This window comes from Pempheris klunzingeri, chromosome 4 (assembly GCF_042242105.1).
Source record: "Pempheris klunzingeri isolate RE-2024b chromosome 4, fPemKlu1.hap1, whole genome shotgun sequence".
NCBI classification, from domain to species: domain Eukaryota; kingdom Metazoa; phylum Chordata; class Actinopteri; order Acropomatiformes; family Pempheridae; genus Pempheris; species Pempheris klunzingeri.
The window spans coordinates 19975452-20002942 of record NC_092015.1 but is presented as its reverse complement, the minus strand read 5'-3'; the positions used below and the strand labels follow the sequence as shown (position 1 = coordinate 20002942).

At 40.5% G+C, this 27491-nt stretch overlaps 1 protein-coding gene across 1 annotated transcript in view; it reads left to right on the top strand.

Moving 5' to 3' along the window:
- kirrel3b (kirre like nephrin family adhesion molecule 3b) overlaps positions 1 to 27491 on the top strand; it is a 60096-nt gene that overhangs the window by 16160 nt on the left and 16445 nt on the right. Inside the window, exons 3-8 of the mRNA XM_070829444.1 lie at positions 1929 to 2086; positions 9281 to 9431; positions 17618 to 17723; positions 25567 to 25715; positions 25896 to 26023; positions 26538 to 26664. Of these exons, the coding sequence (XP_070685545.1) occupies positions 1929 to 2086; positions 9281 to 9431; positions 17618 to 17723; positions 25567 to 25715; positions 25896 to 26023; positions 26538 to 26664 (819 nt within the window). The remainder of the gene's footprint in view (positions 1 to 1928; positions 2087 to 9280; positions 9432 to 17617; positions 17724 to 25566; positions 25716 to 25895; positions 26024 to 26537; positions 26665 to 27491) is intronic.

Genomic DNA, 27491 nt, shown 5'->3' with positions numbered 1-27491 from the left:
AGCCACTTTGGCAGAAATACTTGAGAGGAACTAGGGTTAAAGTATACAGTGCAGCCAAACAAACACTCATGGTTTGAGTTTTAATTCAGGTACTTTTTCACACAGCACACGTCCAGCCCTGTTTCCCAGAGGTTAGGTTTGTATGCAACTAATTTGCAATGGCAGATACATTTTGAAGGAAATATAATGTCACCCATATTAAATTTTCTGATAACATAATTTGGAAACGTTACTTACATATTTGCATATTTGTTTTTTTTTAACCAAAATAACGGGGTTTGTTTTCCTAATTTTAAAGAAGTGCTTTTGTTGCCTGAACTTAAACACAGACCGAAGTGTGGACACAAACTCTCATGCCTTCTATCCACTTAACTTGTAATACACAAATGTATATTCTTGGAGACAGCATTGACACATTTTTGATGATCAGCTAACCGCCATGACAAACACATTATGTTTCTTGTACCTTTACAATAAAAATAGAAAAAATAGAAATCTTTGGTTTGCTTTAACAGTAACTTAATACAGCTCTGATACAATGTTAGGAGAGTGAAGAGTGAACAGCAAGGCTGATATGAAATTTAAAACAGGAAGACTGAATTATGTGCTGCATCATTCCATGTTAATCCTTAATGCGTAGGAGTAGGTAATTTCAATCTTGCATGGGGGCAGTGAACTTTTACATGAACTATAAAAGATATTATATAAAGAGGTAGTACAGATAAATACATTGAATAGCTGCTGCTGAAAAAAATTCTAGAAAATTCCATAAATAGAATTAAAACAGCTGTTTAATTTAGTGGAAATCTTAAGGATTGTATCTTTAAAGTAAATGCAGTTATCTCTTCTGAGATCAAGCTAGAGGTTTTGTCTGATCAGTTGAGTAAAGTGATTACAACGTTTTCTGTCAGTAATTTCACTGAAGACTGAGCAACATAGAATACTGTATTCACACATCTTTGGCACCATGCTCTAATTTCTGTCTGCCATAAAAGAGCCTTTTTATACTTATTGTTATTAAATGTACAAAGCAGTATCCCAAATTACATTTTCTCTTTTTTCATTCATCTCAGAGCGGTTTGACAGCACACGCCTAGCCCATAACAACCTTCCTTCCAATCATGATGCTTTTGCAGGGGAATATGGCAGCTGCAGCCTTTGATTTCATCTTGCCCCAGATCTGCATTGTAATGAGCACTCAGGTCAATCAATAATTCACTGCAGTTTCATTTATAAAAAAAAAAAAAAGGGAAAAAAAAGAAAGAAAAAAACAAACAGGTCAGCTCGTGGGTAAAACAGAAAAATGACTTTGATCAGTGCCATCTACATGCATAGCGATCCTACCTTCTCTCTGTTGTATAGAATTTGACAGAACTGAGATGGGGAGAAATAGGGTCAACAAGTGTACACCTGGGTGTCTTAGGGGAGGTTATACATAGACTGAATTACTTCCAGTGCTGACATTTATGTGTGTATTTTGTGTACAGTGGGAGAATCACATTTGCTTTGAATGACGGCAGAGCTGATTGTTAGTTAGAGAGTCACGCTGTGACTTGTGTGAAGCTTTTGTGCCTCACCATCACTGTTGCTAGTTTCTAGTACAGGCTAAATCTATTTCTCACTGATAAGTCCTTTCCCCTGAATTTCTTTTTCCTGTTTTAACATGGATATGGATTTTATTCTGTAAATAATATATAATTTGTGTACAATAAAAAACTGTTTCTTGTTGGGCTTGTAAGCATTTGAATTATATGGGACTTGACTGTGTGATGAGGTTAGGTGTCAAGACACATGCCATTTGTAGTTTTGTCTGTAGTGGCTCAGTTGTCCAGTATCACGGGAAAGGCAATATATCAGACTAATATTTGCATGTAAGCAAAAATTTCATGCCATTAATACCCTCTTTTTCTTTGTGTCTGTATCAATAGTTCCCCCAGAGGACCCAATCATCAGTGGAGGGCCAGTGGTGAGCCTAAGGGCTGGTGACCCACTCAATCTAACCTGCCATGCTGACAATGCTAAACCAGCTGCCTCAATAATCTGGATCCGCAATGGAGAGGTCCTTAATGGGGCCATGTACTCCAAGGTAAGCTTAGAGGTGTGTGTCATACAACTTTAAAAACCGGCTGGGGACTGGGTGGGGTTGGAATGATGGGCAAGGGTTGCATGGTGGCTTCACTTTCATTCTCTAGACCAATTTTTAAATAAAAGAATTTGGAGATAGAGAATGAAAACACCTATTACTTTACACTTTTGCATGCCCCGATTGTTGTAAATAACTAATGAAAAAGTGCTAACCATGCATGAGATGTTTCAGAGTGACTGCCAGAGTCATCGTTGGGCATTTGCCTCTGGATCCGGTCTGCGTTTTGAAATGAAATTCCTTGAAAATTCAGATTGTTTTTTGATTTCAATAACACGGCTGGCCCTTTTCCCAGCATACAAATCAATTCAGACAAGCAGATGGCAAGATCATTGAACTGTCAGTGACTTTACGTTTCTCTCTGGTGTTTTGATCTCCTCCATCAGTGACATTTGTCTTTCTTCATCTTTCCAACCTGTTATAAAATCTACTATGTCACTTTCTGTGCTGTAATCTGCCTGAGCATTTTCATGGCAAAGTATGATTCCTACTGACAGATCATGTTCACACTTTTGATGCCATAGCGCACAATAGCCACTGTTCACACCAGCATGATCACCTGACCCCATAGACACTTGAGTGACATTCACCCTCAAGGCTAATCATGTAATCAACACTGTCATGTTCTATTTCCATTTAAACAAAAGACATAAAGAGACGAGGCACTTTAGAGCACTAACACCTCCCCCGCCTTCCCTCGCTCCCTGCACTGCCTCATCCCATTATCGGCTTTTTTCAAAGAGCAGATAAATGCCATTGATTGGACTGGTGTACGGCACCACGCCGATTTGAATAAAGTGATTGCTGGAGGTGCCGCTTGCTAATGGTGGGCGGAGAGTGCGCTTCCTGCCTTCACTTCTTCTCAGAGTGAATGCAGATATGAGAACATTCTGTGCTGGTATAGCTGATGGATGCTGACATGCCTGCGTTGAGCCCAAGTACGGCCCCCTTCCCTCTTATCTCTATTGCCTACCATTAAAAAGCAATGGGTTCGATTAAAAGAAGATGACTCTTTTTTTTTGGGTCCGAAGAGGAGTAGGGGGGACATTTTGTAAGCATAATCATCTGCTCTGATGGTCTTCTCATATCCTGCAGATGAAGAGGACTAATGTGGGCAGATGTGGCGGAGGATTCATAGAAATGGCTTTCCTGATGGTGCCATATCTAATGATAGTTCTGACCCAAAGATAATTTCCCACTAAGGCCTCTAAAACCTCATTTGTATGACCTCTTGGAAAACTATTTACTGGACCAGTGGTTAAAGAGAAAGTGTATGATATCACTTAGCGAAAATGTGTGTTGGTTTAACCGTAGAAGCGAGTCACTGGATCGATGCATTGCTCATCATTAGTGAAGGCAGCTAGACCTATATGGAAGGGGCAGTGTTAGAAGCTTGTCACCGTAAGGTTCACGGTTCAAATATCAAGACTAGCTGTGAAAATGTGAGTGGAGGAAATTAATGAATAATGTTCTCTCTTCCTTCAAAGACTCATCGCCCATCTGCTCCGGCGGAGCTGCTTAGTGGCAAAAAGCATGGGACTGTTTGTAATATGCAGCCTCCAGGTCTGAGCTGTGGTTTGGAGGTGTGCACACTTGCTCCGTGATACTTTTGCACTCGATTGGTACAACAAATCATTTGAAAAACATGATGCATTCCCCTCCCCGATGTGTTACACATATTTTCCTGAATGCTCTGGTGGCAAGCTGAGAGGTGAGCAGGAGACCGGGGAGTTATCTCAGTGTTAGGAGGTTTTAAAAAAAATATAAAGGAATAGTGACATTTTTATGAGCTGTTCTTGCTGGAAAGATCAGAAGAGTACTTTTTTTTTTTATTGTATAGCCTCTCAGCTTTGCAGCAAAACCGTGTTGCTGTTTAATATCAGGTAAAAGTTTACACAAAGCTGCTGCTGCTGATGGATATAATTTTCAGCAGAGAAAATAATTATGCCTTTTCCAATCTTACTTTTTTCTCTATCGTTCCACCAGACTTTCATGTGTTCAAAGCAGCTGCTTTTTTCCTTCGTGGGTTTCTTGTGTGATTAGTGCACTTCATAGCATTCTAATCATCACACTAATTGAGTGATATGGTGGGAAAATACCTACAAATAAAGTAACCAATTAAAAACTGAGTAGGCATGAGACATTTAACTTTTTTTTTTTTTTCATTATGAGCCAGGTGTAGTTTTCCCAACAGTTGAGGAGAATATTAAGTCAAAAGGCTCTGTGCTTTCAACACTAATATAATTCATTGTGCCCATTTTAAAAGATCTCAAAAGATTTTAATAAGCCAATTAACCTATTTTTTTCAGCATTTAAATTCAATGCGTGATCTGAAATATGAATCACTTTGTGTAAATTGCTTTTAACAACTTTTGAAATGGTCATTTTGAGGGGCATAGTGAATTTATGTTAAACAAAAGAAACCTATTTAACCCCCGTGATCATGAAAAAAAGAAAGAAAAAAATCACCTCTCCATACTTATTTAGTACAAAGCATTCAACTGATTTACTAAAAGAACACTTGTGTGGTGCAGAATTAAAAATGATTGGATAAAACCCAGAGATACATTTGATATTAAATCAAAGCCATGTTGGATAGGTTAGCAGAATATTAATGATGCGTAAATTATTAGCCTTTGCTTACTAAATTCATCACCATCCCAGGAGGTTTCTTCCCTCTACATCCCCTCTTACTGACCCAGTCAAAGCTTTCCCTGTATGCCTGTCAGGTCTCAGTGGGTAATTTTCATTTCTGACTTAATATACTGTAATGAGAGTAGTAGAATGTAATATTGTTAGGAGTATCTATACAGTCTGCTTACTATCTGTAGGTCTATACTATATCTATTATATCTATATAGTCACAAGAGCTCACAGAATATGATGCATATATGGCGCAAGGTTGCTAACCTCTTATTTACCACTGTGATCTCACAGACGTCTGCTGTCTGTTGTTCTCATAGAACACATCATCCATTAGCTGTAGAGTATTTTTATCATTATTAGTGGCATTTATTTTGTAATCATGTGACTCCTCAGCTACACCCACGGCAATGACAGTCTTTTATTTCATTTAGACCACTTTGTTGCCATTACTGCCACCATATGTGATAGCGTTAAGACAAGAAGCACACACAGGAGGATGGACTCAAAAGCTCGACACGAGGCAAAACAGACTGAGACAAAGAGGGTAAGGACAAGGCACCAAAAAACTGACTCAATCAAAAAAATACCCACAAGTAGGTACTAACCCGACTAGACTCAAAAACACAAGGTGCTAGACACAGAAAATCACTACAAGAAACTCTCACTGACACTGACTAATGATGGTGTGTGGTGCGCCCACATTTTTCGGTTTCCAAAGCCATTGCTGTTGAACATAAATTAAGCAGTTACATGTTGTGATAAATGCGCTATTGATTCGAGGGTTTTTGTAATACTCTTACCCAGCCAACCTGTCATGACAGCCAATCTGGACCACACAGCAAGCGAAAATTAGCATTGGTAAACCACCTGAACCTGACCCGACCGACAAAACACCAACTTTAGAACTGAGACAAGGACAAAGACAAGGCCTCGGCGCTCTCCAAGGTGTGTATGTTGGAGAGAGTAACAATGACAGGGGAACACAAGATGGACGGTGGACTATTACACACAATGTTTCTGTAAATTGATTACTTGCTCTGAACACTGCTTTGCCACTTTATGACCCGTCCACCCAAACTTGTGACATTTCATTGTAAGCTAACCCAAACCCACCCGACACACTACTACAATACGTACGTTACGGGCCAATGCACTTTAAACTTTCTATGATTTAAGGCAACATTAACATAAATGCAGTTACAATAGAGATTCAAAGTAACCACAGTTGAAGGTTTAGATTTAACTGTAAAGTAGCTTCGCTGGCATGACATCAGGTTTTAGTCAGTAGATAATCCATTTGGTCCATTTAGTTCAGTGGTTCTTATTAATTAGTACATAATCCAGATGAGTAAACATTCCATTGGCTGGGCTCTACTGACAGGTCACCTACTTCTTAAGCTGAAGCTTGGCTTGGCTGTTGCAGCTTTAAGTAAAAGTGATTAGCTGCTGTATATCTATATTAACCTGTGTAGCTGTGGTGCCATTTTGTGAGAAAGAAGATGAGATACCTCTATCTATAAATATACCTCCACAAAATAATGCAAATCATGGTGGATGGCAAAGAGATCATATCAAGAAGAACAGCCGGGACAAAGACTAACAGCCAGCAAATACTAGACCACTCAACAGGCTGCCAAAAAGATAGTGCCAATAGAATGGACAATGAAGTATATTCATCAACTTGATAAGCGATAGGTTGGCTCATTCTTTTGTGTTTCTTTGTCTCCTTTACCCTTTAAGTGTTCAGAAATCAACGGATGTAGTTTTGAATGTGCCCGAGAAAAGGCAGCCCTTGCTGTTGCAGTCTTGTTATTTTTCCCATTCTTCTCATTGTTAAAAGTGTGCTTCACATATGCTCAGGGCACTGATATGAAAATTTATCAATTTGTAATGTGGCATGGCGTTGAATTCAATGCAGCAGCCAGCTAACCCCTTTCCTAAGATTAATGACTTCAGACAGGTCCAGAGCAACGAGGGAAACAATCCTGATTGTGTCAGAAAGGATATTACATTGACATATCCTGCGTCTGACAGCTAATGCGTTCTGCTTTAGAAGTGACTCACGTACAGCTATGAATTTCATCACATGGTTCTTCACATACAAATGGACTTCACAGAAACATGTATGGCATCCACAACGTCCTTATACTCATAAAATGCTTTGCTAATACACAGAAGTTGTTGAGCTTCAGTCCAATGCTGCAGACGTTCTAACGTGGCTTAAAAGTATGAGGTGCTGAAACTATAAAGTGGTTAGATAAAAAGGGGTTCTTTTTGAATGTCTTACTGTCTGATTTTACAAGTTCTGTGACATTTAATTATTCAGAATATGGTATGCTTAAGCGAGAAAGAGGACAATCTTCCTCTAAAGTAGAGAAATGATTAGACGACTGTTACTGGTTTGTACATTGACAATGAGCCACAGTTTGCTTCAGCTACTGATTTATGGGTGAAATATATATGCAGCTCTCTTGTAACTCTTAATTTACCATATAATATAATATACCTGGCTAAGTTTCAGTCATGACAGCTCAGTTCACCTTTTGTGATTTTCTAGAACTGCTGTTTATGTTTAAACCTATTGTACATAAGCACTGGCTGCAGTCTGAAATGTTGTATAGATGTTGGGGAGTGATATGAATATTTTTCTTTCTGTATAGTGCACAATTAAATCCAAGTCAAGGAGTCAATATCCAAGAAGCAACCCACACGTTTGTGAAGTGTAGTAAAGGAAATCCACTGTGGTCTCAACATACTATATCTGTTTTTTATATTAAGTAAATGTTTGATGAACTTCACAGTGGCAGAGTTTTATATTTTCTTATTATATTTTTTTTCTCAAAATCGCAAAAAGCCACAGTGAGCCTCCTTTAAAGAGATGGCAGGGAAATGCATCTTGACTTTGGAGTTGACCACACTGTGCCCTGTTGCCCACGCAATTTGTTCTAGTCAGTGACTTTGTTCTGCCCTGCACTGGTTAACATAGACTCTCAGAGCCCTCCCCTGAGCGTTTTAGGGAGGGTGAGAGCTACTGAGCGCTACCAACCGATTCCAGATGGTTTCCACAATGTAGGGCTCAGAGGATGAGTGCTGAAAAGAAGATTGATTTCCTTTGTGGAGTATGACAAGCCATGCACTAGAGCGCAGCTCTCCAGACACACAAAAGAGGCTCAAAAAACATATTTCTTCTATTTTTATTTTTTTCATATCAATCAGCTCTGCAGTAAAACTACAGGCTAGACTTCAGATGGTTTGCCTCTGGTCCCACAAGGGACATGTTGTGTGTATTCATGAATTTACTGCAGTTTATTTTTTATTTTTTGATTTTGTTCTGTTTTTGTTTTTGTTTCCAATTTTACACCTTCTGCATCAAAGCTTATCTGATGAACTGTTTCGTCCACCTCTTTTTTCTGTTTGTATGTCATTTATTCTGTTTATCATAACTTCAATTGGAGCTATTGAAGATGCAAGCCAATATGTATGTGATTCAAAAATTTTTTGGTGCGTTGGAGTGCCTCGGTAGCTGTTACAGTGTATGTTGCATGTCACGTGGCCACATGCCATGTCGTCCATCTCCTTTCTGTTTGTGCATAGTCCTCCGTTCCCTGCCTGCTCTTCACTGTCAAGTACTGTGCCCCCCAGAGTGGCTGTAGAGAGAGAAAAGTGTATCGAGGTCACATTTTACTACATCAAGTGCTCATCGTGCTATCACGTGCACATGAGTTCCCGCATTTTAATCAATTCATGGGCATGAGATACATTTAATTCCAATGTTTTTGATTAATTCATTCCCAAGTTTTTGATTAATTTGTGGGTTTCAACATTTAGGTTAATTTGTGTGCACAAGGTAAGTCAGCCAGCACAACCAGTGGCAGTGAGATTAGAAAGTAGCTGATGGCAGGCAAGTAGTGGCTCTCTATATATACTCTTATCTCTTGAGCACGAATTAACCAAAACTTGGTAATGAATTTTACCTTTTGCCCGCTATATACACTGTTGCCCATAAAGTTGGAATAATTGTTCAATACCCCCAATTTTGTGAAAGCCTGAATACACAGTTTGCAAAGGTTAATTGTGGTTTAAATTTCACTGTGATATGTTTGGAAGAGTTTGATCAATAAAGTTGAGAAGATATACACTTTATTTATCAAGAATAAATCACATTGTCACAATCAAAACAGTTTATTCCAACTTTATGGGCAACAGTGTATATATATTTTCTTTTTTTTCTCTCTCTCTCTATGGCCACTCTAGGGTTCCATAGTCAACTGTTCAATTAAGGTGGATGCAAAAGATATCTTTAAAACAGATGGTGCACAGTATTTGACATTTTACTGTTTACTGTTATAAAAATAGTTTGAAGATGATTATGATAATCAAAATCCAAGGTTCCATTGTGACAATCCATCAGACCAGCCAGCCTAATAAATTTCCTACAACTGCCTGCACTGTTACCTTCAACTTTACTCAACTTAACTTCACTCTTTGCAGACCTTGCTCCGGGATGGCAGGAGAGAAAGCACTGTGAGCACACTCTACCTATCGCCTTCCAACATCGAGACGGGTCAGCAGATCATCTGTAAAGCCTCCAACAAGGCGGTCCCCAACGGCAAGGAGACCAGTGTCACCATTGACATCCAGCGTAAGCACAGCACTTCTCCCTCTGTCCTTTCACCGCCTTCAACATCTCTCCCTTCCCTCTTTTTAGCTGCAGCCAGGAACTCTACAGCGTGCTCTCTCAGTTGGTTAGTTAGTTGGTCGGTCCCCACCTGTTGGTGACCACAGTTTCGCCCTAAATTTGTCATGGAGGTGTAGTGCATGTGTGTGTTTTTATTCATGCCAACTGGTGAAAAACTGACGTGGCAGTGGGAGTGGCCAATGACAAAAAGGCACAAAGCTTCTAAATGGATTCACAAGCTAGACAGACATACATATATATATACACAGACACATTGCTGATGGTTTTCCCCACCACGCCTCCTTTCATACCACACGAGTCGCATTAATGTCTACGTTCGTTGTGTTTTTGAAGTTTCTTGGTTGTGATTAGTACAGATGGGAAAAGGTCTGTGTATGACTTGCATTACTCAGGTATTTCTCATTTGTAGAGGTGTGAAACCGTCAGACAGGCATACGTGACTATGACTCTGTAAACATCTAGGATTCATTTTCGGCTCTGATGGATATTTATAATTGGTTTCCATTTTGCTTTCATACCATGTAGGTGGGTGGATGGATTGATGATGCATCACTTTCTTTTTTTTGTTTGCTATGATGAAATATCAAAGGAGCTGTCCATCTAAAATGAATGGGATAGTCTTTTTTTGTCCAACTACCTGCCTGCTGTGGCACCATGCACGCTGTCTCCACCTCTTTTATTTCCTTGCTCATGCCATCAATCTTTTTGATGAGAGCATGCACAATCCCCCTCTAAAATAGCCAAAGTAAGCCCAGCGTGTAAAACACATTCAGCCTCAATTGTCAGGGAATCTTTTTTCGATCAAGAACCATTCACAGTAAGAGAGGGGCTTTGAACAAAGGGATTTTGCATCACTCACAGCCCCTTCAACACCATTAAGTATGACTAATAAAGCAGAAAATGCTATTTAGAGAGCCAATATGACTGACGGCTCCATTCTTTTCATTATGTACACCACAAGAGGCAAGCATGGCAAGAGTGGGCACAGCACGATCAGGCCAACTCAGGCACAGGGGTAAAAATGATTAACAGTTGTCTGTGCTTGCAGCCCTTGCAGTTTGTCCTCATCATTTTTTGTCGTGCAGTCAGAGAGGGAAGTCTGCCCACATGTAAACTGATTTGTCACCATGTATAATGATGTGTCTGTGATAAATGCCCGCCATCATAGCATCATCCTCGCTTCTGAATGTATGATTTAACCCTGAAAAATGAGTGCAGCAGATTTCTAATTAGCATTCCAAAATGTGCTCTTTACACAATTAAAGCTCCTGACAACATTTTTCACAGTGTGAGATCAAACTGAGCGACAGCAGAGACTAATTGTCGAGATTCAAATTGTCTCCCAATAGGCTTAGCCTCACATTTCCAATCCCTCCCTCTCACTCCCCCAACCCCTCCGCAGACTTGACAGGTAAAGTGTTCAGCACAGTTCAACAGAGCCTTCGGAGTTTGCGTCGAGACCGACTTTCAAATTAAGCTGTTCCTGAAATGAAACATGGTGTAATTGAACTTTGATTCAGTCGTGTTGGGTATCAATTTGCTTAATTTCAATGCTGCCTAATTCGATTACGAGGTTCTTGGCTCAACAACAGCATCTGAAACACTGCATGTTTTTAAAACAAAGACACAAATATGCAGACGTGGACCATACCTGCACTTTTAGCAAAACAACTCAACTGTAAGGACGTGCAGGGAACGCTGAATATGCGACACATGCTTACGTATTCAGATTGCAAACAAATATCTGTAGAGCTGATTTTCCTGTCACTATTCACATGTACAGCACATCTATTTTTGTTATTCAGATGAAGGAATAAAATGGTTTACTAGAACAATATCCTGAGAGTGGGATATTGTGAGGCGGGAACTCAGGAAACCACTTAATGCGCTGCGCGTTTCAAATAAGGTGACTAGAGAGTCGCACCCAGACTTACTGTAACAATAAACACAGATGCGGCATAAATAAATGATGGAACACTGGCAAAGGGAACAGTGGCAAATGAAACTTGACCTTCATCTCTTTAAGGACCAGATACCACACAGGATAGGTCTGGCCTCTGCGATTGCTCCTCCACAGAAGGCAGTCTGCTATGACAACCAAGTGGTAAATATTGATGGGAAGCTGCTGTTGTCATACAGAGAAGCCAAGGCACCAAAGCCATATCCTAATTCAAGCAGGATGCAGCTAACAATGTTGAGTCCTTACAGGATCTGAAAGTCAGGCTGAAAACCAAATCAGATGGTTTAGATAAGTCATTGAGTTCCAAGGAAATAGCTCTCAAGTGGCCATCAAATCAAACACACACCAAGATATACTTTACTCTGATCGTCCTCAAACCTCACAGTTTTCATTTAAACTATGATTTTCATATTTTTTTAATTCTAGTTAGTGATCAAAGTTAGTCCTAACTCTTGACTGTGCACTATCATTGGTGTTTTCTGACAACATATTGTCAGAACATATGGTAACATCGTGGGTGCTCAAACTGACGTGTTGATTTGTTTGTTACTTATTTATTAATTATAATACTATTTATTTTATTAATGTTAAGAGTCAGAGACTACTTTCAGGCAGAAAAGGTCCAGACAGCCCATTATGTACCCACTGTACTGCTCCCTTAGTGAGCCTTTCTCAGAGGAGCAGCTTGTGAAATAACTTGACCATCTCTTCTTTAGAATTGTGCCTGGGTGTTCCCTCTGTTCTACAGCAGGATTTAACAATACTGGTTCCTAATTTTTGGCAACGTACATTCTGTTGATTGTGCACAACAAAATGCTGCCTTCTTCTGTGCACCTACATTCTTAACTCGAGATAAGCAGATCTTGGTATAAAATACCAGGTAGACAAACATAAATAGCAGTCATCCACATATTAGCCATTTGGCAGAGGTAAAGACTAAATTCTGGGAAAAAAAAAAAAACACAAATGAAAAACAGTGATTTTCCACATATATAAAAAGTGGTTGCTATGTTTAGCTCCAATAATAAATTCCATTTCATGTTTCTTTGCATGTCATGCACTCATGCGTTTTACAAGTGGTGTTAAAATGTGCCTCAGTCCTGCAACAAAGGGGATTAATGGCTGCCTCAAGTGAACAGTTGCTATTAGTCTAAGTGGGACCCTGGTGAGGGCTGGATACAGTGAGCCACTGAGGCTAGACTGCACACTACAACCACTTTTGCCCTTCCAAGATCTGATAGAGTTACTTTACAATTTGTTGACCTAAAGGTCTCTTTAGTCTGGGGGTAAAATGTTTTTTTTTTTTTGTCAGGGGTATGAATTCATGTGGTAAGTGCACCTTCCACTTCGTGAGCTCAAATTGCCTTGAAATAATGAAATTATTCTTGAATTCAAAGCATCTTGTCGAAGCCACATTTGTATTGACTGTATGGACGGTCGTATGAGCTTTGATGTCAAGTGTCATTTTATTTCCCTCTTCCTAATTAGAAGTCGGAAATGAGGAGCTGACAGCTATCGAATACAAGTTTAATGCCTGGCAAATATTTCTCTGACACTCTGTGTGCTAGCTCTGTATTGCACACAAAGAGATTAAATTGATATTGATGCTCTCATCTAACTCTCAGTTTGACAGCAAATAAGCAGATTTCTCCAAATGGTTGTGTCTCCTCTGAAACTCTGGATATTGTCCGCTGAGTATTTCCACTCTCTAAACAGACGCTGGTGTTTCTTATTGCATGTCTCTTTGTGTGTTAAGTCCCAATTTTAAGATAGAAAAGTCTCATTTATTTTCCTGCCCAGAGTTATCTAATTGACAGTATTAGTGAGATAATATTAATGGCAACAAAAGTAATTAAAATCTTCTCAGTCTGTCTGCCCTTCTCAACATTTCGTATTCCACTCACCTCGAAGCTTAGTTGCCCTTTTTCTCTCTGCTCCATCCTTACAGCAATCCAAATGAGTGTAATCTAAACACAACCCGGCACATTGCTCTACAGCTTAAACCAGCCTAAAATCCAATGCATTTCACAACAGTATTTCTTTTTATCATCACTTTAATGCTCATAATTTACATCCACCTCAGCATTTTCATTCCCACAGAAGTTCAGACAGAGTTATCTGACCTAGGGTTAGCCAAATTAGCATCTAAATACAGTATGTGCTGGTGATGTTGCCAAAATGAGAGGGATTTAGAGCCAACAGAGGTGATTCAGAACACTGGATAGACTGCTGACTTCAGTTGTCCATACCAGTCCATTAGCAGACTGTAATTATTTGATAGCAGGGGGTGGCTACCCCCGATGCTGTTTTCTCCAGCAGCATGACTACACTTGCATTATGCCCTTTGGACTTTAATCAGTAAACTCCCTTACCCCCCCTGAATAAAACCACTGCAGTGGAATATGATTCTGATGCCACAGTTTCATGTCCCGCTGAATCCTACTCATCACACAACTTAAAATATTCAAATATTTTCTAGTCCAGCTGCATATCTGCAGAGCATTACCCCACATAGAAACACGCTTTCAAACACATAGTGGGAAATGAATGCGCCAGGGACGAGCAAAGCCAAGGTTCTCTTTGTGTTTGCATTGCAAACAAGCTGAGCCATGTGGGAGAAAAATGAATGCCATTTGTTGAGACTAATTAATAAAGAACATGCAGATGTGCAATTGGGGAGGATTTGTTTTTGGTAGCAGCTACATGCTCTCTCTGCTTAATCAAGCAGATAATGGCAAATTCATCTGAAGGCAGATGACAGAAGACAAAATTGGAAATTGAGAGGGAAAGAGGGTAAGGATAGGGGGGCAATAAAAGGCTCTGCATTTACTGTACATTAGATTAAGCTCTAATGATGCCGCAGCGCAATACTGAATTATCTCATGTGATCTCATATGTTAGGATGTGTGAAGACATGATTTGCTGCCAATGCCCTGAAGATCTGATGATCTAAATGAAGCTTCGACTTCTATCTTTTGATTGGATCAGAAACAAAAACTTTGATCTCGTGCACATACACTTACACTTACAGATGTGCGGCAAGAAATGTAGAGCTCCTTATTTAAGCAGCTGCATCAATAGCAGAACATCTGTCTTCATTAAGCTGAGTAAATTCTTTGCTGTTCCATGGTTGAATATCTCATAATCAATATGCTGGACCTTGTCAGTCAGTCTGTTCCCCCCCCTCAAGTGTTCCACTCAGCCAGCCATATGACAGTGTTCCCACATTGCTAAGGCTATAAGCCACAAGCGGATGGCCCATAAACAGCTTTCCCATCCTTCAGAGGCAGCCGACAATCCTGGAGTTTGAGGCTGGTCCTACTGGAGAACAGCTGTCTACAGTGACCCGGAGAGATTGGAAATTGAGCTTTAAGAAAGAGGAAAAACAATTTATGTTGGCACTATCTCCAGGAAACAGAGAGAAGTTGGAAGATTGTTCCAAAAACACCATCTGGTCTCTACTTTGAACTAACCGATCAAAAGCTGTCGGCCAACTATAACACTACACCCCCCCCCCCCCCCCGGCCCATTCATCCTGTTGTTTTCACTGGGGCTCCAATCAGTCCTACTATCTCCCTTTTCCACTATCCATCCACCCCTCATCTCTATCCATCGCTACAAATCTGAGGAATTAACGATCTTGCATATTGATATGCAATTTTACAACAAATTGCACATCTGCCATAGACATAGATATTAAGTCATCATGACTGTACCTCTTGCTGAGAGGTATTTTAAGGGAGGGTCAGCTTTTACACCTCAGTCATTTGAAAATAGCATTAATTGGTAGCCAGACTGACAGTAATGAGCATTTGTGTCCTTAGAAGTCTCTTGGCAACAAGACCAGAGAAAAAGGTTGGCATGTTTGAAAAATACATTATAGGACTTCTTTTAATGGAAAGGGCTTCTGAATTAGCTTCCACAATTAGCTTCTACACATAAACCTGGTCTATTAGCATAGACACCACCTCCAAATCTCCCTCGGTCTCTTCTTATGTTTGCCTCTCCTTTTATTCTCCAGCTCCTTGCTGGATTTTATTTCCACCTCCACCACTGCCACATCTGTCATTTTGCCCCTGAGGTTCCCTCTGCCCACATTTTTGTCCATGCAATTCAACACTCGTGATGCTAAAAACACCTACTGGGCTGCTACCATTTCTGCTCAAGGCACGGATAGGTTTCCTGTTTTATTATGACACACACCCACAAGCCCTTTCATAGACACCTCCCCCTACACACAGACAATCATGTGCCAACACATGCAAATGCACAGACAAACACAGTTGGCCGCTCAGTACCTGGAGAGACTTGCTGGTTCATTGGGGCCTTAAGTCTTCCAGGATCCACAATGTTGTTGTTTTCTTTACTGGCCTGGGGAGAACTGGCACAGGTGGAGCTCATGGATTTTCAAGGTGGTAGAGTGGTTGGTGGGGGTGGGGTGCAACTGTCTTGGGGGAGAATAAGTCTGCTGATGGGGAATATGTTGTGTGTGAGTAGGGAGGAATATGGCACCTGGACCACCCCCCTCTCTGGGGCTTTGTGGCAGCTGAGCCAGCCCAGAGCATCTGCACAGCCACAGGGTAAAAAGCAGTTTTCCTACACTTCATGCCCACACACACACAGAAAAACTCTCCATAACTATACACAGTGTTGTTTGGCTTCATTACAGCAGTGTTTGTATGCTTCTTTAATTCTTTGTGGATCTACATGCCCACCACTGCTCTTCATCCACATCCAAACACAGTCCCTGGTTAGTACACTAGTATTATTGAACACGGGGCAGATAGACTTAGTACACCTTTGAAACAGATGGCGGCACCAACATCAAACCCAGAACCAGCTCTTTCCCCTTGTGACTAATCTACTGTCCATGATGCCTTTCCAATATGCCACTGGTACCACAAATGACACAAGATTATGGCGCTGTTGACTCTGTGGAAGTGGCAAACAGTTATGCTTATAGCACATAGCCGTATTGTAAGTGTGGGTTTTTTCAGCATTTGATTCCTTTGACAGCTAGCTCATAATGACAGTATTTTAATTTTTCTAATTTTTCTAACCACTCCTTTGACCTGATCCTCCGTCAACATTAGAAAAACACTTTAAAAAAAAATTCGTTAGCTGTAGGTCAGTCAGTTTAAATTCCCTTTGCTCCATTTGAAGCTCTCATTCAAATATACCCAATCTCTTTTCAGAAAAACCCAGACAAATAGGTTCACCTACTTGAAATTCATTTTCTGAGTCTGTGGGGTAAAAAGCTGTTTGTTTCACGTGGGACAGGTTTGATATGGAAATTAACACGTATCTTCAAAAAGAATCCCACCTTTGTCAATTAGGATGAATTAAGTTGTTTATAAAATTTGCATAATCTGTATGCTTGTTATACTAAGAACTGCTTTAATTGTACTAGATGACTGAGGTTGTTCATTGTTTTAATTGCAGTAGATCGCACTATGGGCTATTCACTGTTTTCAAATGGCCATTTACTGAAACTCATTATCAAGTCAAGTTTTCCTTTGATTTGTTAATATAACGCTGCTAATGACTATATTAGAGTAAATATAGTGTGTTTTCTCCCACACCTGTGAAGTGCACAGCAGTGTTTTTCAGCAACTGGGCCTAGACCCCAGGTGGGTGGCAGCAAGATAACAAATAGGGCATCAAATTATTCAGGAGTAATTGCCTATTATTTGGGAAGAAATGCTGCCACAAACTGTGATAAGTTGTCACAACCATTCTGCCACAGTGCATTGTAAGATAATTCAAATAAAAAGACTTACCTTACCTAGTGGCTTTAAGTGGAGCATATTTACCTACAGCTCAGTATGAGCGGCACAGCTACATAAAAGACTGCCAAATCAGTTTTGGGTCACAAGAACAGCCATTTGGAAAATGTAGGTTCCCTAAATAAAACTGAGAATTTATTTTGCATGTTGGTGTGTTTTTTTTGCCATTTTCTTTTGAGGTCCTATGTTTTTTAAACTATTTATAAGGTGTCTGTTTCGTCTTCTCTGCAAAACTTGGGCTGTATTTTTCTTTCTGAGCCTTATCCAGAGACAGAAAATGTCAACAACACAGTGTTTGTCTCAGGCTTACAGTTCACAACAGGATGTTTGATGAGACTGCCAGTTCTGTAATTGGTTGTCTTTGTGTCTCTATGTTTTTTTAGATCTCCCACTTGTCAATCTTTCAGTGGAGCCTCAGCCTGTTCTGGAGGGCAACCTTGTGAAATTCCACTGCTCTGCAAAGGCCAACCCTCCCGTCACACTCTACAGGTGAGATCATAAAAGCGTGCCATGAATGCACAAAACTTGAATGATCATGTAATTAAAATAGAAAGAAAAGGTAGTACAATTCACTTTAAATGAGGTATTCTCTAATCTTCTCAAATTAAGTCAATTTAACACTTCATTATTGATAGCATTAATCACTGCCAGACACCTTCTCATGATGCCATGACACCATTATATCTGCCCACACTTTGAAATGAAGAGAAGAAATATATTGAAACACTTTCATGCTGAAAAATTTAATGAAAATAGACCTCAGAAAAAAAATCATTTGGGAAACCTTGTCATGTTCCACTGGGTTGCACCAAAGCAATTCAGTGTTTTGTTGCATAGCTGTTTGCTTCGTGGTCACATCATCTCCCTTGAACATTAAATGTCCATCAGTGTGTTAGAGGGAAGCTGGCAACGTAATGTGCATGACATATGATGAAGCTGTCAAGATTACAGCTTTTCTGAGATTAGGTTGTGCTCCACACTATAAAGGAGGAAGGCAGCTCCCTCCCCAGGGGTCTGCCAGTGTTTTTATGTGTGTGTTGTGCAGTAGTGGTTTGAATATGACCTACAGTCCGTACCAGTTCATACCTGCTGTGTAAGTTTGAATTGAAACTCTGGCAGTTATTATTTTTGTTGGACTGATTTTTTTTTTGAATGACTCCGAAATTCAAAAATGGGATTTTATGTTAAAAATGGGCAACGCAGATCACCATTCTCATAAGATGTAGTCTTTCAACTGCTCAACTGAGGCTTAAGAATAAAACTTGGTGAAGAGTTAATCAGAGTTAACACAAGGGGCCACAGATAAACGGCAGAGCATCAGGCAAAAGATGCTTCTGTGTGATTTAACAAAAAAAAATTTAATTGCACTTCAACCAAAATGCAAAAGAAGCGTTCTTTGAAATAAACTGGACCCAGCTTATCAGACAGTGGAGTGAGGGAAATCACTGGGTGGTGGAGGACAGAGAGACCTGAGCGTGGTTATAGCTGATGTTGCTCCTCTGATCCACCAAAAGCAACATATTGGAGTCATCGTGTTTGGGAAATCAAATCGCAGTTTAAGAACAAGAATGTCAAGGTGCTTCAGTGGCACAATGCTGTTAAAGCACAGACTAGATTGCCACTGAAAATCACTGGAATGACTCAAAGATTACTCCTCATAACGTGGCTGAGACTCACCCAGTCTTTATTTTAATCTTCAATGAGTTTGCTAACAGTTTTCAGAACACATTTCTCAGTTTGGCTGCTGTGTGAAGGTTGTTGAGAATTTTAACTTAAAACAGCAACAGCGAAATATTTATAAAATCTAAGTGAGTGAATGCTTCACAGGGAAATACAAAAATACAAAACAGATGAATAAGCGACATACACACACACACAACAATATACAAACGATACATTCCAGCCCCATTGCGGGGGAAGGTAAGTCGGGAGAAATGCATTTCGAGGAGTTTTTTTAAGCCATATACGGATTCAGCTGTTCTAACAGAGGGAGGGAGACAGTTTCAGAGAAATGGGGCAGGAACTGTGAAAGCACAGTCACTCTTGAATTTGCAGAGGGAGCTGGGAAGAGAGACCTAGAGACCTTGGTCTGATTATCTGCGTGGCCTAGAGGTGGAATATGGATTGGGATTTCAGAAATGCATGAAGGGGTGAGACCTTGTAGGGCGTTGTATGTGATAAGAGGCAACTTGAAGTCTATTCTGTGCTTTACAGGGAGCCAGTGAAGGTATGCGAGGATTAGTGTGATGTGGGATCTATAGTTTGTTTTGGTTAGCAGGCTTGCTGCAGCGTGCGCGCATTGAAAGCAGGACAGGGGCTGCTTGGCTGAGAAATTGGAAAAGAGCATTGCAGTAGTCTCGCCGTGAGAAAATTACGGTATGGATTAGTAATTCTAGATCTCAAGTGGATAGCATTGATTTTATTTTTTTAGAGATGTTCTAATGCGGCAAAAAGCAGGTTAGCACCAGCTTGTTTGGCTCAATATTAATATTCTGGTCAAAGACACCCAGGTTTCTTAAGGAGGTCACTAGGGCTTCAGTTTTGTATGATATGAATTTAAGTAAATGTGATGGGATTTGCACAAACAAGTGCATCAATACGTGTTTTTTTTTTCATTTTCTGCATGGCTGTATATCGTGCTTCAACTAACACCACAGAGCTTTGATAACCCTATCACCAGACAGAACGCTGATATTCAATAGCAGAGGGTTTATTTGTCATTTTAAAATATTTTTTAAACATTATTTTTTTTTAAAAAAGCCTTCTACATCGTTTGCATTTTAACATCTATGGTAAAGTATACTGAAAGATTCTGTCAAATGAATAAAATGGGTGGGTCGTCCCTCAATCAGAAGGTCGGGGGTTCGATCCCCAGCTCCTATGGGTCAACATGTCGAAGTGTCCTTGGGCAAGACACTGAACCTCGAGTTGCTCCTGAAGCCTCTTCAGTGTATGAATGAGTATGAAAGAATAGTCTCCTCCAAATTAGATCCCTCCTGTACGAATGATGTGTGAATGGCTGAATGAGGATGTGATGTAAAGCGCTTTGAGTAGTTGAAATAACTAGAAAGGATCTATACAAATACAGACCATTTACCACTTACATTATTTCAGTTATGTTATAATCCAAATCATATGTTGATGGCCAAACAACTTCACAGCCCCACTGATAATCCTGTTATAGATAAAACATGACCCCGACACATACCCAATCAAGTTGACAAAAAAATAAAAAGGAAATAATCAAATAAAGTTGTAGGCAAAACAGCATCCACTATGAAATGCTTACCAACATGTCGTTGTGTGTCAGTTTTGCTAACCTTGAACCGGCCATTTCTTCTCTTCAGTAAACCCTATTGATAGGCACACTCTCAGTTGCACTTTGTAAAATCTTTTTTTTTTCCTTTTCTTTCACCTCTGTAATTGTAAAGAAGCAAAGCAACAAAATGGACAGAAATTATTCTCATAAAATCCAACATGGCCATCTAGAAGTGTAATACTGAAGTGATTTGTCAAGAGATGGTTTTCTGTGTGGGAGGTTTTAAAAACACAGTGAAAAATAAATGGAATAAAATCAATAGCGAAGGGAATTGGCCGTCTCTGAATCTTGTAATGGTACTGGGAAATGAAATGGATGTACAATACACTCACAGGTGGCAAAACAGAGATGTTGCCTTTTTGATGGATTCTGCCCTTTTGAAAAAGGAAAGGAGAAGGGAGGGCATTGATATTGTGGAAAACAAGGTTTGTATTTGATTGTGTAGGTGCACAGCATAGACAGAGCGTCTATTGCACCTGCAAAGAGATTTCACCTCCATTGTTATGAGACTGGATCAATGCTGGAATCAGACTTCTCCCCAGGGTATCAAGAGCTCAGATGCAATGGCAGTTGAGTTGACTTTTTCTTTTAGTTTGACAAACTACAAAATGAAAACAGGATGGAGGCTGAACTTTCCTCCCGTGTCATTTCTTTCTTTCTTTCTTTCTTTCTTTCTTTCTTCTCTCTTGCTTTCTCTCCCGCCTGGCTCTCTGTCATTGACACAAACCACTGTAGGATTAAATAATATCCGCACACACTAATAATTCTTGATACTTCAAGTTTATACTCTCCACCAGTTTTCCAGTTTCATAGTCTCCCATTTAGATTTATCTGCAATTTATACAAGCACTTCAGGACTCCCATGCACCGTTGGAGTTCAGAGCATGGTAGACAGGAGTTTGGGGCCTCATAATGCTTGCCTGAGAGGCTTCAACTAGGGAGAGCCCTCACAAATTCCCCCTCTAGAGAGCAATATCACAGAGGAGAGCAGGAAGCTGGTCAAGCAGTGTGGGGCCATTTTTCAGTGCTAATACACTCTGTCTACCCCAGATCAGATACGGCACAAGGACGGAGTAGTTCTTAGACGGATGGCCTCTTTTCTATCCTCGAGAGAGCCATCCATTCCCAATGTGCACTGCGCCACTTTGCCATCCTCCAATTCAATGAGCACTTGAGACTCAGACCCAAGATAGTGGGGGCACTAGTCAAAAGGCGTGGCGCTTTCTGATGCCTCTAACCTCTCGTGATTGCCACGTAATAAATCTGACTTTAAACATGAAAATGGAAGTAAGATATATTTCTACAGATACCTGAGCCTTTGCCAGAACACAACTCAGGGGAAGAGTAAAGAAGAAGGATCAGGGGATCAGGGAGGACTTGGTGTGGACATGGGTTGGAAGAGAATATGATAGTGGTACTGAAAGCTTGAATGAAGTAAGAGTAATGGGCATGTGTTGCAGTTGGCACTCAGGGAATCAACACTCCCTGAGAGGGAAAGACGAGCGGGTCAGAACATCTTCATTACTGTTTATAATGGCAGGAGGGCTAACTGGCATACATCACAATCACTCAACCACCCTCTGATGAAGACACAGAGGGTTTTTCTCAGATCCAAACAAGAACCCACTAGAGAGAAGAGAAACAATAACAAACTAAGCAAATCAGGTCCCTCGTCTGCACACACAGTCATGCACAGAGCGACAACAAAACCCCCTCCTTTGCATGGCACTGCAGCAAATAACATCCCAATCCTCCCCACGTCCCCACATGTGTATTCTCAGTGTTGTTGTTGCTTCTTCTGGACTGTTTATTTGCATTCGACTGACACAACAATCACCATACCGTCCTTCCTTCCAAATCTTGCAGGTGGCTAATTGATATATGCCACTGTCTGTTTCCGGACTACTTACTGTTCCCTAGCCTCATTGTTATGCCCGCATTAGCTGCATCAAGACATACTTAAAATGTGCGAAAGACTTTCCTCGCAGGGTTGCTCAATAGTGTTACTTCATTTTAAAGAATGAGAGTACCTGGTTGCAACACCTGAAATGTAATTAGCTCAGTAATTTGCAGCGTAATTGCAAAATTGTAGATTAATGTGCACCGTTCCTGCAACCATACAAATCAATGTGACCCAGACAAGTTGGAAATTACCCTGCAAAGTTGGAACTTCACAAATAAAAAGTCTTTAATACCCTCAAAAACATTATTCCAGACTTTAAGGTTATTCCCTACTTATTAAGCTTAATTGCTTTGTCCATAGTCTTTGTTTTCAAATTTGTACATACCTGTATGTAATTTCTTGGTAGAACATAAAATAGATCTGCAGTCATGTCAAAATGACAGCATCCTATTACTAAACCTGTTTTATTTATTTTATATTCCACTTAAAATTCAACAGTCGTCACTTTCAATATGCATGTAAGGGGGAATGGAGCAATACTGTGCCGTGTTTAACCACGCTGATAATAACTGTGGAACTGTGGGGCCTGATTTACTGTGGGTCTTGATGCTGATGGCACAGATACCTGCCTAATTTAATTGTTACTGTTTTATTGCCTTAATCACCTTCAGCAAATACAAACCTCTCCCCCTCTTCCACATCGCCCTCATCCTCTGCTTCCATTAACGGCAAACCTGTTTATCTGTATAACAGTGTTAGCTTACAGATCCACGCACGCGCAAAAAACACACACAACTTTTATGCGCACGTGCTTGCACACAGACACACACGCTCACAGTCTAGCATACAGGATTCACACCCTTTATCTGAATCAAATCCCTAAATAGGATACAGCAGTGTAAAGTGAGTCAACTATTGAGTAGGCTTGCACTGGCCCTTCTAACCTCCCAAAGGGAATGCAGGTGTTTGTGTTACCCTGGGCCATCTATGTTTAGACATGAATCTTGGACAAGGCCCAGCACACCAACAGAGCTCCCATGCTCCCCACGGATGACGACGCTCTGTCTCTGCTCCCTCTAACACTGTCAAGGGCTCCCAAACTTGGCAGCCCTAACCTCCACTCGGGAACAGCCGGCTGCCCAAACATCTGCGCTTTCCCTGTTACAACTCCTACAGTATGAGCTGCTGAAGTGTAGGTGGAAACAGTGACACACTGATATGTGCGCATGATTCATCATTGTAGTCATCATAATAATAGTGACTGTTATCACAAGCAATACCAGTGTATGGTAGATTAAGCTTTCCTAAAGGTTATACTGGACCTTTCGATCATATTACATGATCTTTTTGTGGCCACTTTTTACAGATCGGTAGGTGATCAGAAGCTCTGCAACAGCCACTAAATGGACCTTTAGGGAAGATTGTTTTTCAGCTGCTGTTCCAAGAGTCAGAATGAACTTCAAAACTCAACCTTTAAACCAACATGAAAAGTCTTCAAAGTTCTTAGGAGAAAATTGAACTTTGAGTACCTACATTTGCTTGACAAGTGGGATAACTCCATCTGCTGATGAAGAGCTTCTGAAAAGACCAAAAGCATCAAAACAGTTACCAAATGGACCTTGAGGAGTGACTTTGTTGTCACCAACAAGAGAAAGAAGGAGCTTTGAATCTCTCCAGCGGTGCATTTCATATCGTCACCATCATCTCCACTGATGTCATCATTGTCGTCATTAACATCATTATTCTCATCATCATCCTCATCACCGTTCTCATTGTTATCCTAATCATCAGCGGTGTAAGTAATAGCATCGTCATCACCTTTTAATCATCATCGGCGCATAAACAGCAGCGAAGCATTCATGAAGGTATTCGGAGACAAACAGCCGCGCACATCAGCATCATCATTATCATAATGGTTTTTGCATTCTTTTAATCTTCCAATATGTAGCACACTCGTGATTTCATGTGCTGCTATTGTGAAACTGAAAGAATGAGACTTTGCAGATATAAAGTGTGTATACTCGACTCTGTCCCAAGGCAAGTACCACTACTAGTGGATCAGACAGGCCAAAAGCACCCGTCTGCCCTATTTTCAACATTTTTGGAAACGCAGGTGTAGCAGAGATCTTAGCTGTATCCTTGTCACATAAGAACACATCTCTGAAAAGATCTACTGCTGGAAGAAAAGAGCAAAATGAAAAAAAAAATCCCATGAAGCTCAATTAGAATTCTGTTTCACTTCACTTACTGACTGAAATAGGTAATCTGTTCTCATTTAAATGATAGCATTTCAGTCAAGCATGGGGCCAGCTTAGTCATGGAAAACAAATGAGTTCCCTATCCCATGAAAAACTGCTCTTGGTACTGGCAGGAATATAAAATGGAGCCAGGCGCCGGTTCCGTTGTCATTGTTTTCATTTGCCACATCAGCATGCAGCCACATCTCTATTGTTGGGGATGGCAGCGTTCGGATGCATGATGCATTGTGTGTCCCACAGCACTGTCTAAATTTTCCAAAGAGACCCGAGACATCCGCAGATGCCTTCGCTTCACTTTTATAAATGGGCCTTGTCTGTTGTAGCAGCAGAGAGCCATCCACATCACGCAGAGCGAGACGCCTCTGCCCGTGACATCATAAAAGTCTCACCTATACACGGGGGGAGTGTCTGTATCCCTGTCACGGCAGCTATCATTCACAAACACAAACAGATGTTCTTTATGTGATCCTGTGTCAATTTATTAACATCAGCTGTTGTGTGTCATACAGTACGTGTCAACCAACGTCTTCATAGGTGGGGGAGCTACCCATTTGTCATTCTGTGATTTGTTTTTCTTAGCTGGCACTCTATGCTGCACTCTCTGCCTGGTGTAATGAGGAACGTGCTGTCTGCTCTGAGTCGCCAGGGAGCTTGTCACAGCATGGAGGGCTGCCACAAAAATATGCTGAAGCCAGCACAGAAAACCTGCCCCAGAATGATGATATATTCACACAAAAGAATGCTATTGACATAAGGAGGTGTGAAAACCTGTCTTAATGCCTTTTCCCCTTTTACTTCGTTTTTGCATTTCTTACCGTCTCTCCTGTCTCCGCTTTCTAATCCTCTCTCCAGGTGGGCCAAAGGAGGAAGCATAATCAAGGAGGTTTCTGGAGACACGTATGAGGTTATTGTGGACCACTCCTTCTTTACAGAACCCGTTTCCTGCGAAGTTACCAACCCTCTTGGTAGCACCAACATCAGCCGCAACGTTGACGTCTACTGTGAGTGGCTCCTTAGGCAACACTGCATGCCTTTCAACAATACCGGCAATGTGATGATGCGTGGTTATGAATTTTTATTGTCTTGTATATTTTTACACTGAGCTCCGAGAGCTAGAGTCACCGCAGTCGATCTTTAATTATGGATGTATCGTAGACAGTTAATGATGTTTATTTCCACAGTTGGTCCTCGCATGGCCGCCGAGCCTCAGTCCTTGCAGGTAGACCTTGGATCTGACGCTGTGTTCAACTGTGCCTGGACAGGAAATCCCTCTCTTACCATAGTGTGGATGAAAAGGGGATCTGGAGTGGTGAGTATATAGATTTGCACTGCCACCATGTATTTTTTAATAAACAGTCACATGCTGTGGTTTACAATAGATTCAAACCTGCTCTTCTGTGATAAAAGCCTGAATTTCAGACTTAATACGATTCCAGCACCTCCATGGCCTATATGAAGTGTTTTTGGTAGATATTTGACATTACAGCCACGCGTTTTGTTCATTAAAGCTAAAATTGTGAGGCCATAACAGTCCCAGCCTCTTGGTGACCTGCTTTCAGATGAGATTTGTTGATTTGATCCTAAACTCAGACGCATTCCACCTTTCCTTTTGTCAACATCGAAGGCCAAAGCCAACCCCTTTATTCCACTGAGCTCAGACCCTAAATTGGATTTTAATAATAGAGGAGAGGTGCCCTTTAAGGTATTAAATGGTCCATGTGTTGCCTCTCTTTTTTCTTATGGTGCTGCCTTGTTGCTATCTCAAATTCGAAGGTGCCTTTGCTGTCATTGCATTTGATGATCTCTGACTTTTTTTGCCGCAGGTTCTTAGCAACGAGAACCTTCTGACACTGAAATCCGTGAGACAGGAGGATGCTGGGAAATACGTGTGTCGTGCTGTGGTCCCACGTGTAGGAGCAGGGGAGAAGGAGGTTTCTCTCACTGTCAATGGTAAGCTGCAATATTGATAGGCACATAAAGGCTTTAATACAAATAGGTCCAGATGCACACCCACACAGTTGTCAAATGTATACATACAAGTGTGAATCTTGAGGTCTGGGGTGAACGCCGGCAAGAAGAAAGCAATTTGTCAGAGGAGTCAGTGTTTTGCTTCCTCTGTGGTTTACAAAAGCCTTCTTCCAACTGAATATACAGCTTTATCTACTTCTGCAGACAGACAAAAAGTCTGTTGGATTAAAATGGAAAAAATATATATATTACATCAGTTGCACATATTAGAATAATGTTTACTGAAAATGATTTATTCATGTTCAATATACTGAATTCGTATTTGTTAAGCATTTGTTAAATTTGTTAAATATACTTTTTCAAGTCAACTCAGACGTCTTTTATTGTATTCAATACATTCAGTTACTATCTGTTTAAATAAAACATGACGTCTTTATGCATCGCGCACGCTCTGCTGTCATGTTTAATCAACCTAATCTGCTCAAGTAGGTCTCATGCTATTGAGTTATAAAGCTTTAACACGTTTTGTTTATCAGTTCACAATTTCTAGCATCCAGTTTTTGAGTTCCTCAACATTTACTATTGTACATTTTTTATGGCAATAAGCAGAGAAACACATACACAACCGTAACTTATATTTTACAACTTCAATCAGGACCTGATTTTTAAGCATGGCAATAACAGTTGAAACAAGTGTAGGGTATGTACCCCTCATGGAAGTGACAGGTATATAAGGTATATCCAGAGTATACTAGAACCTGATAAAACACATTAAAATATCCACTATTTTTTATCCAGTATCCAACAAA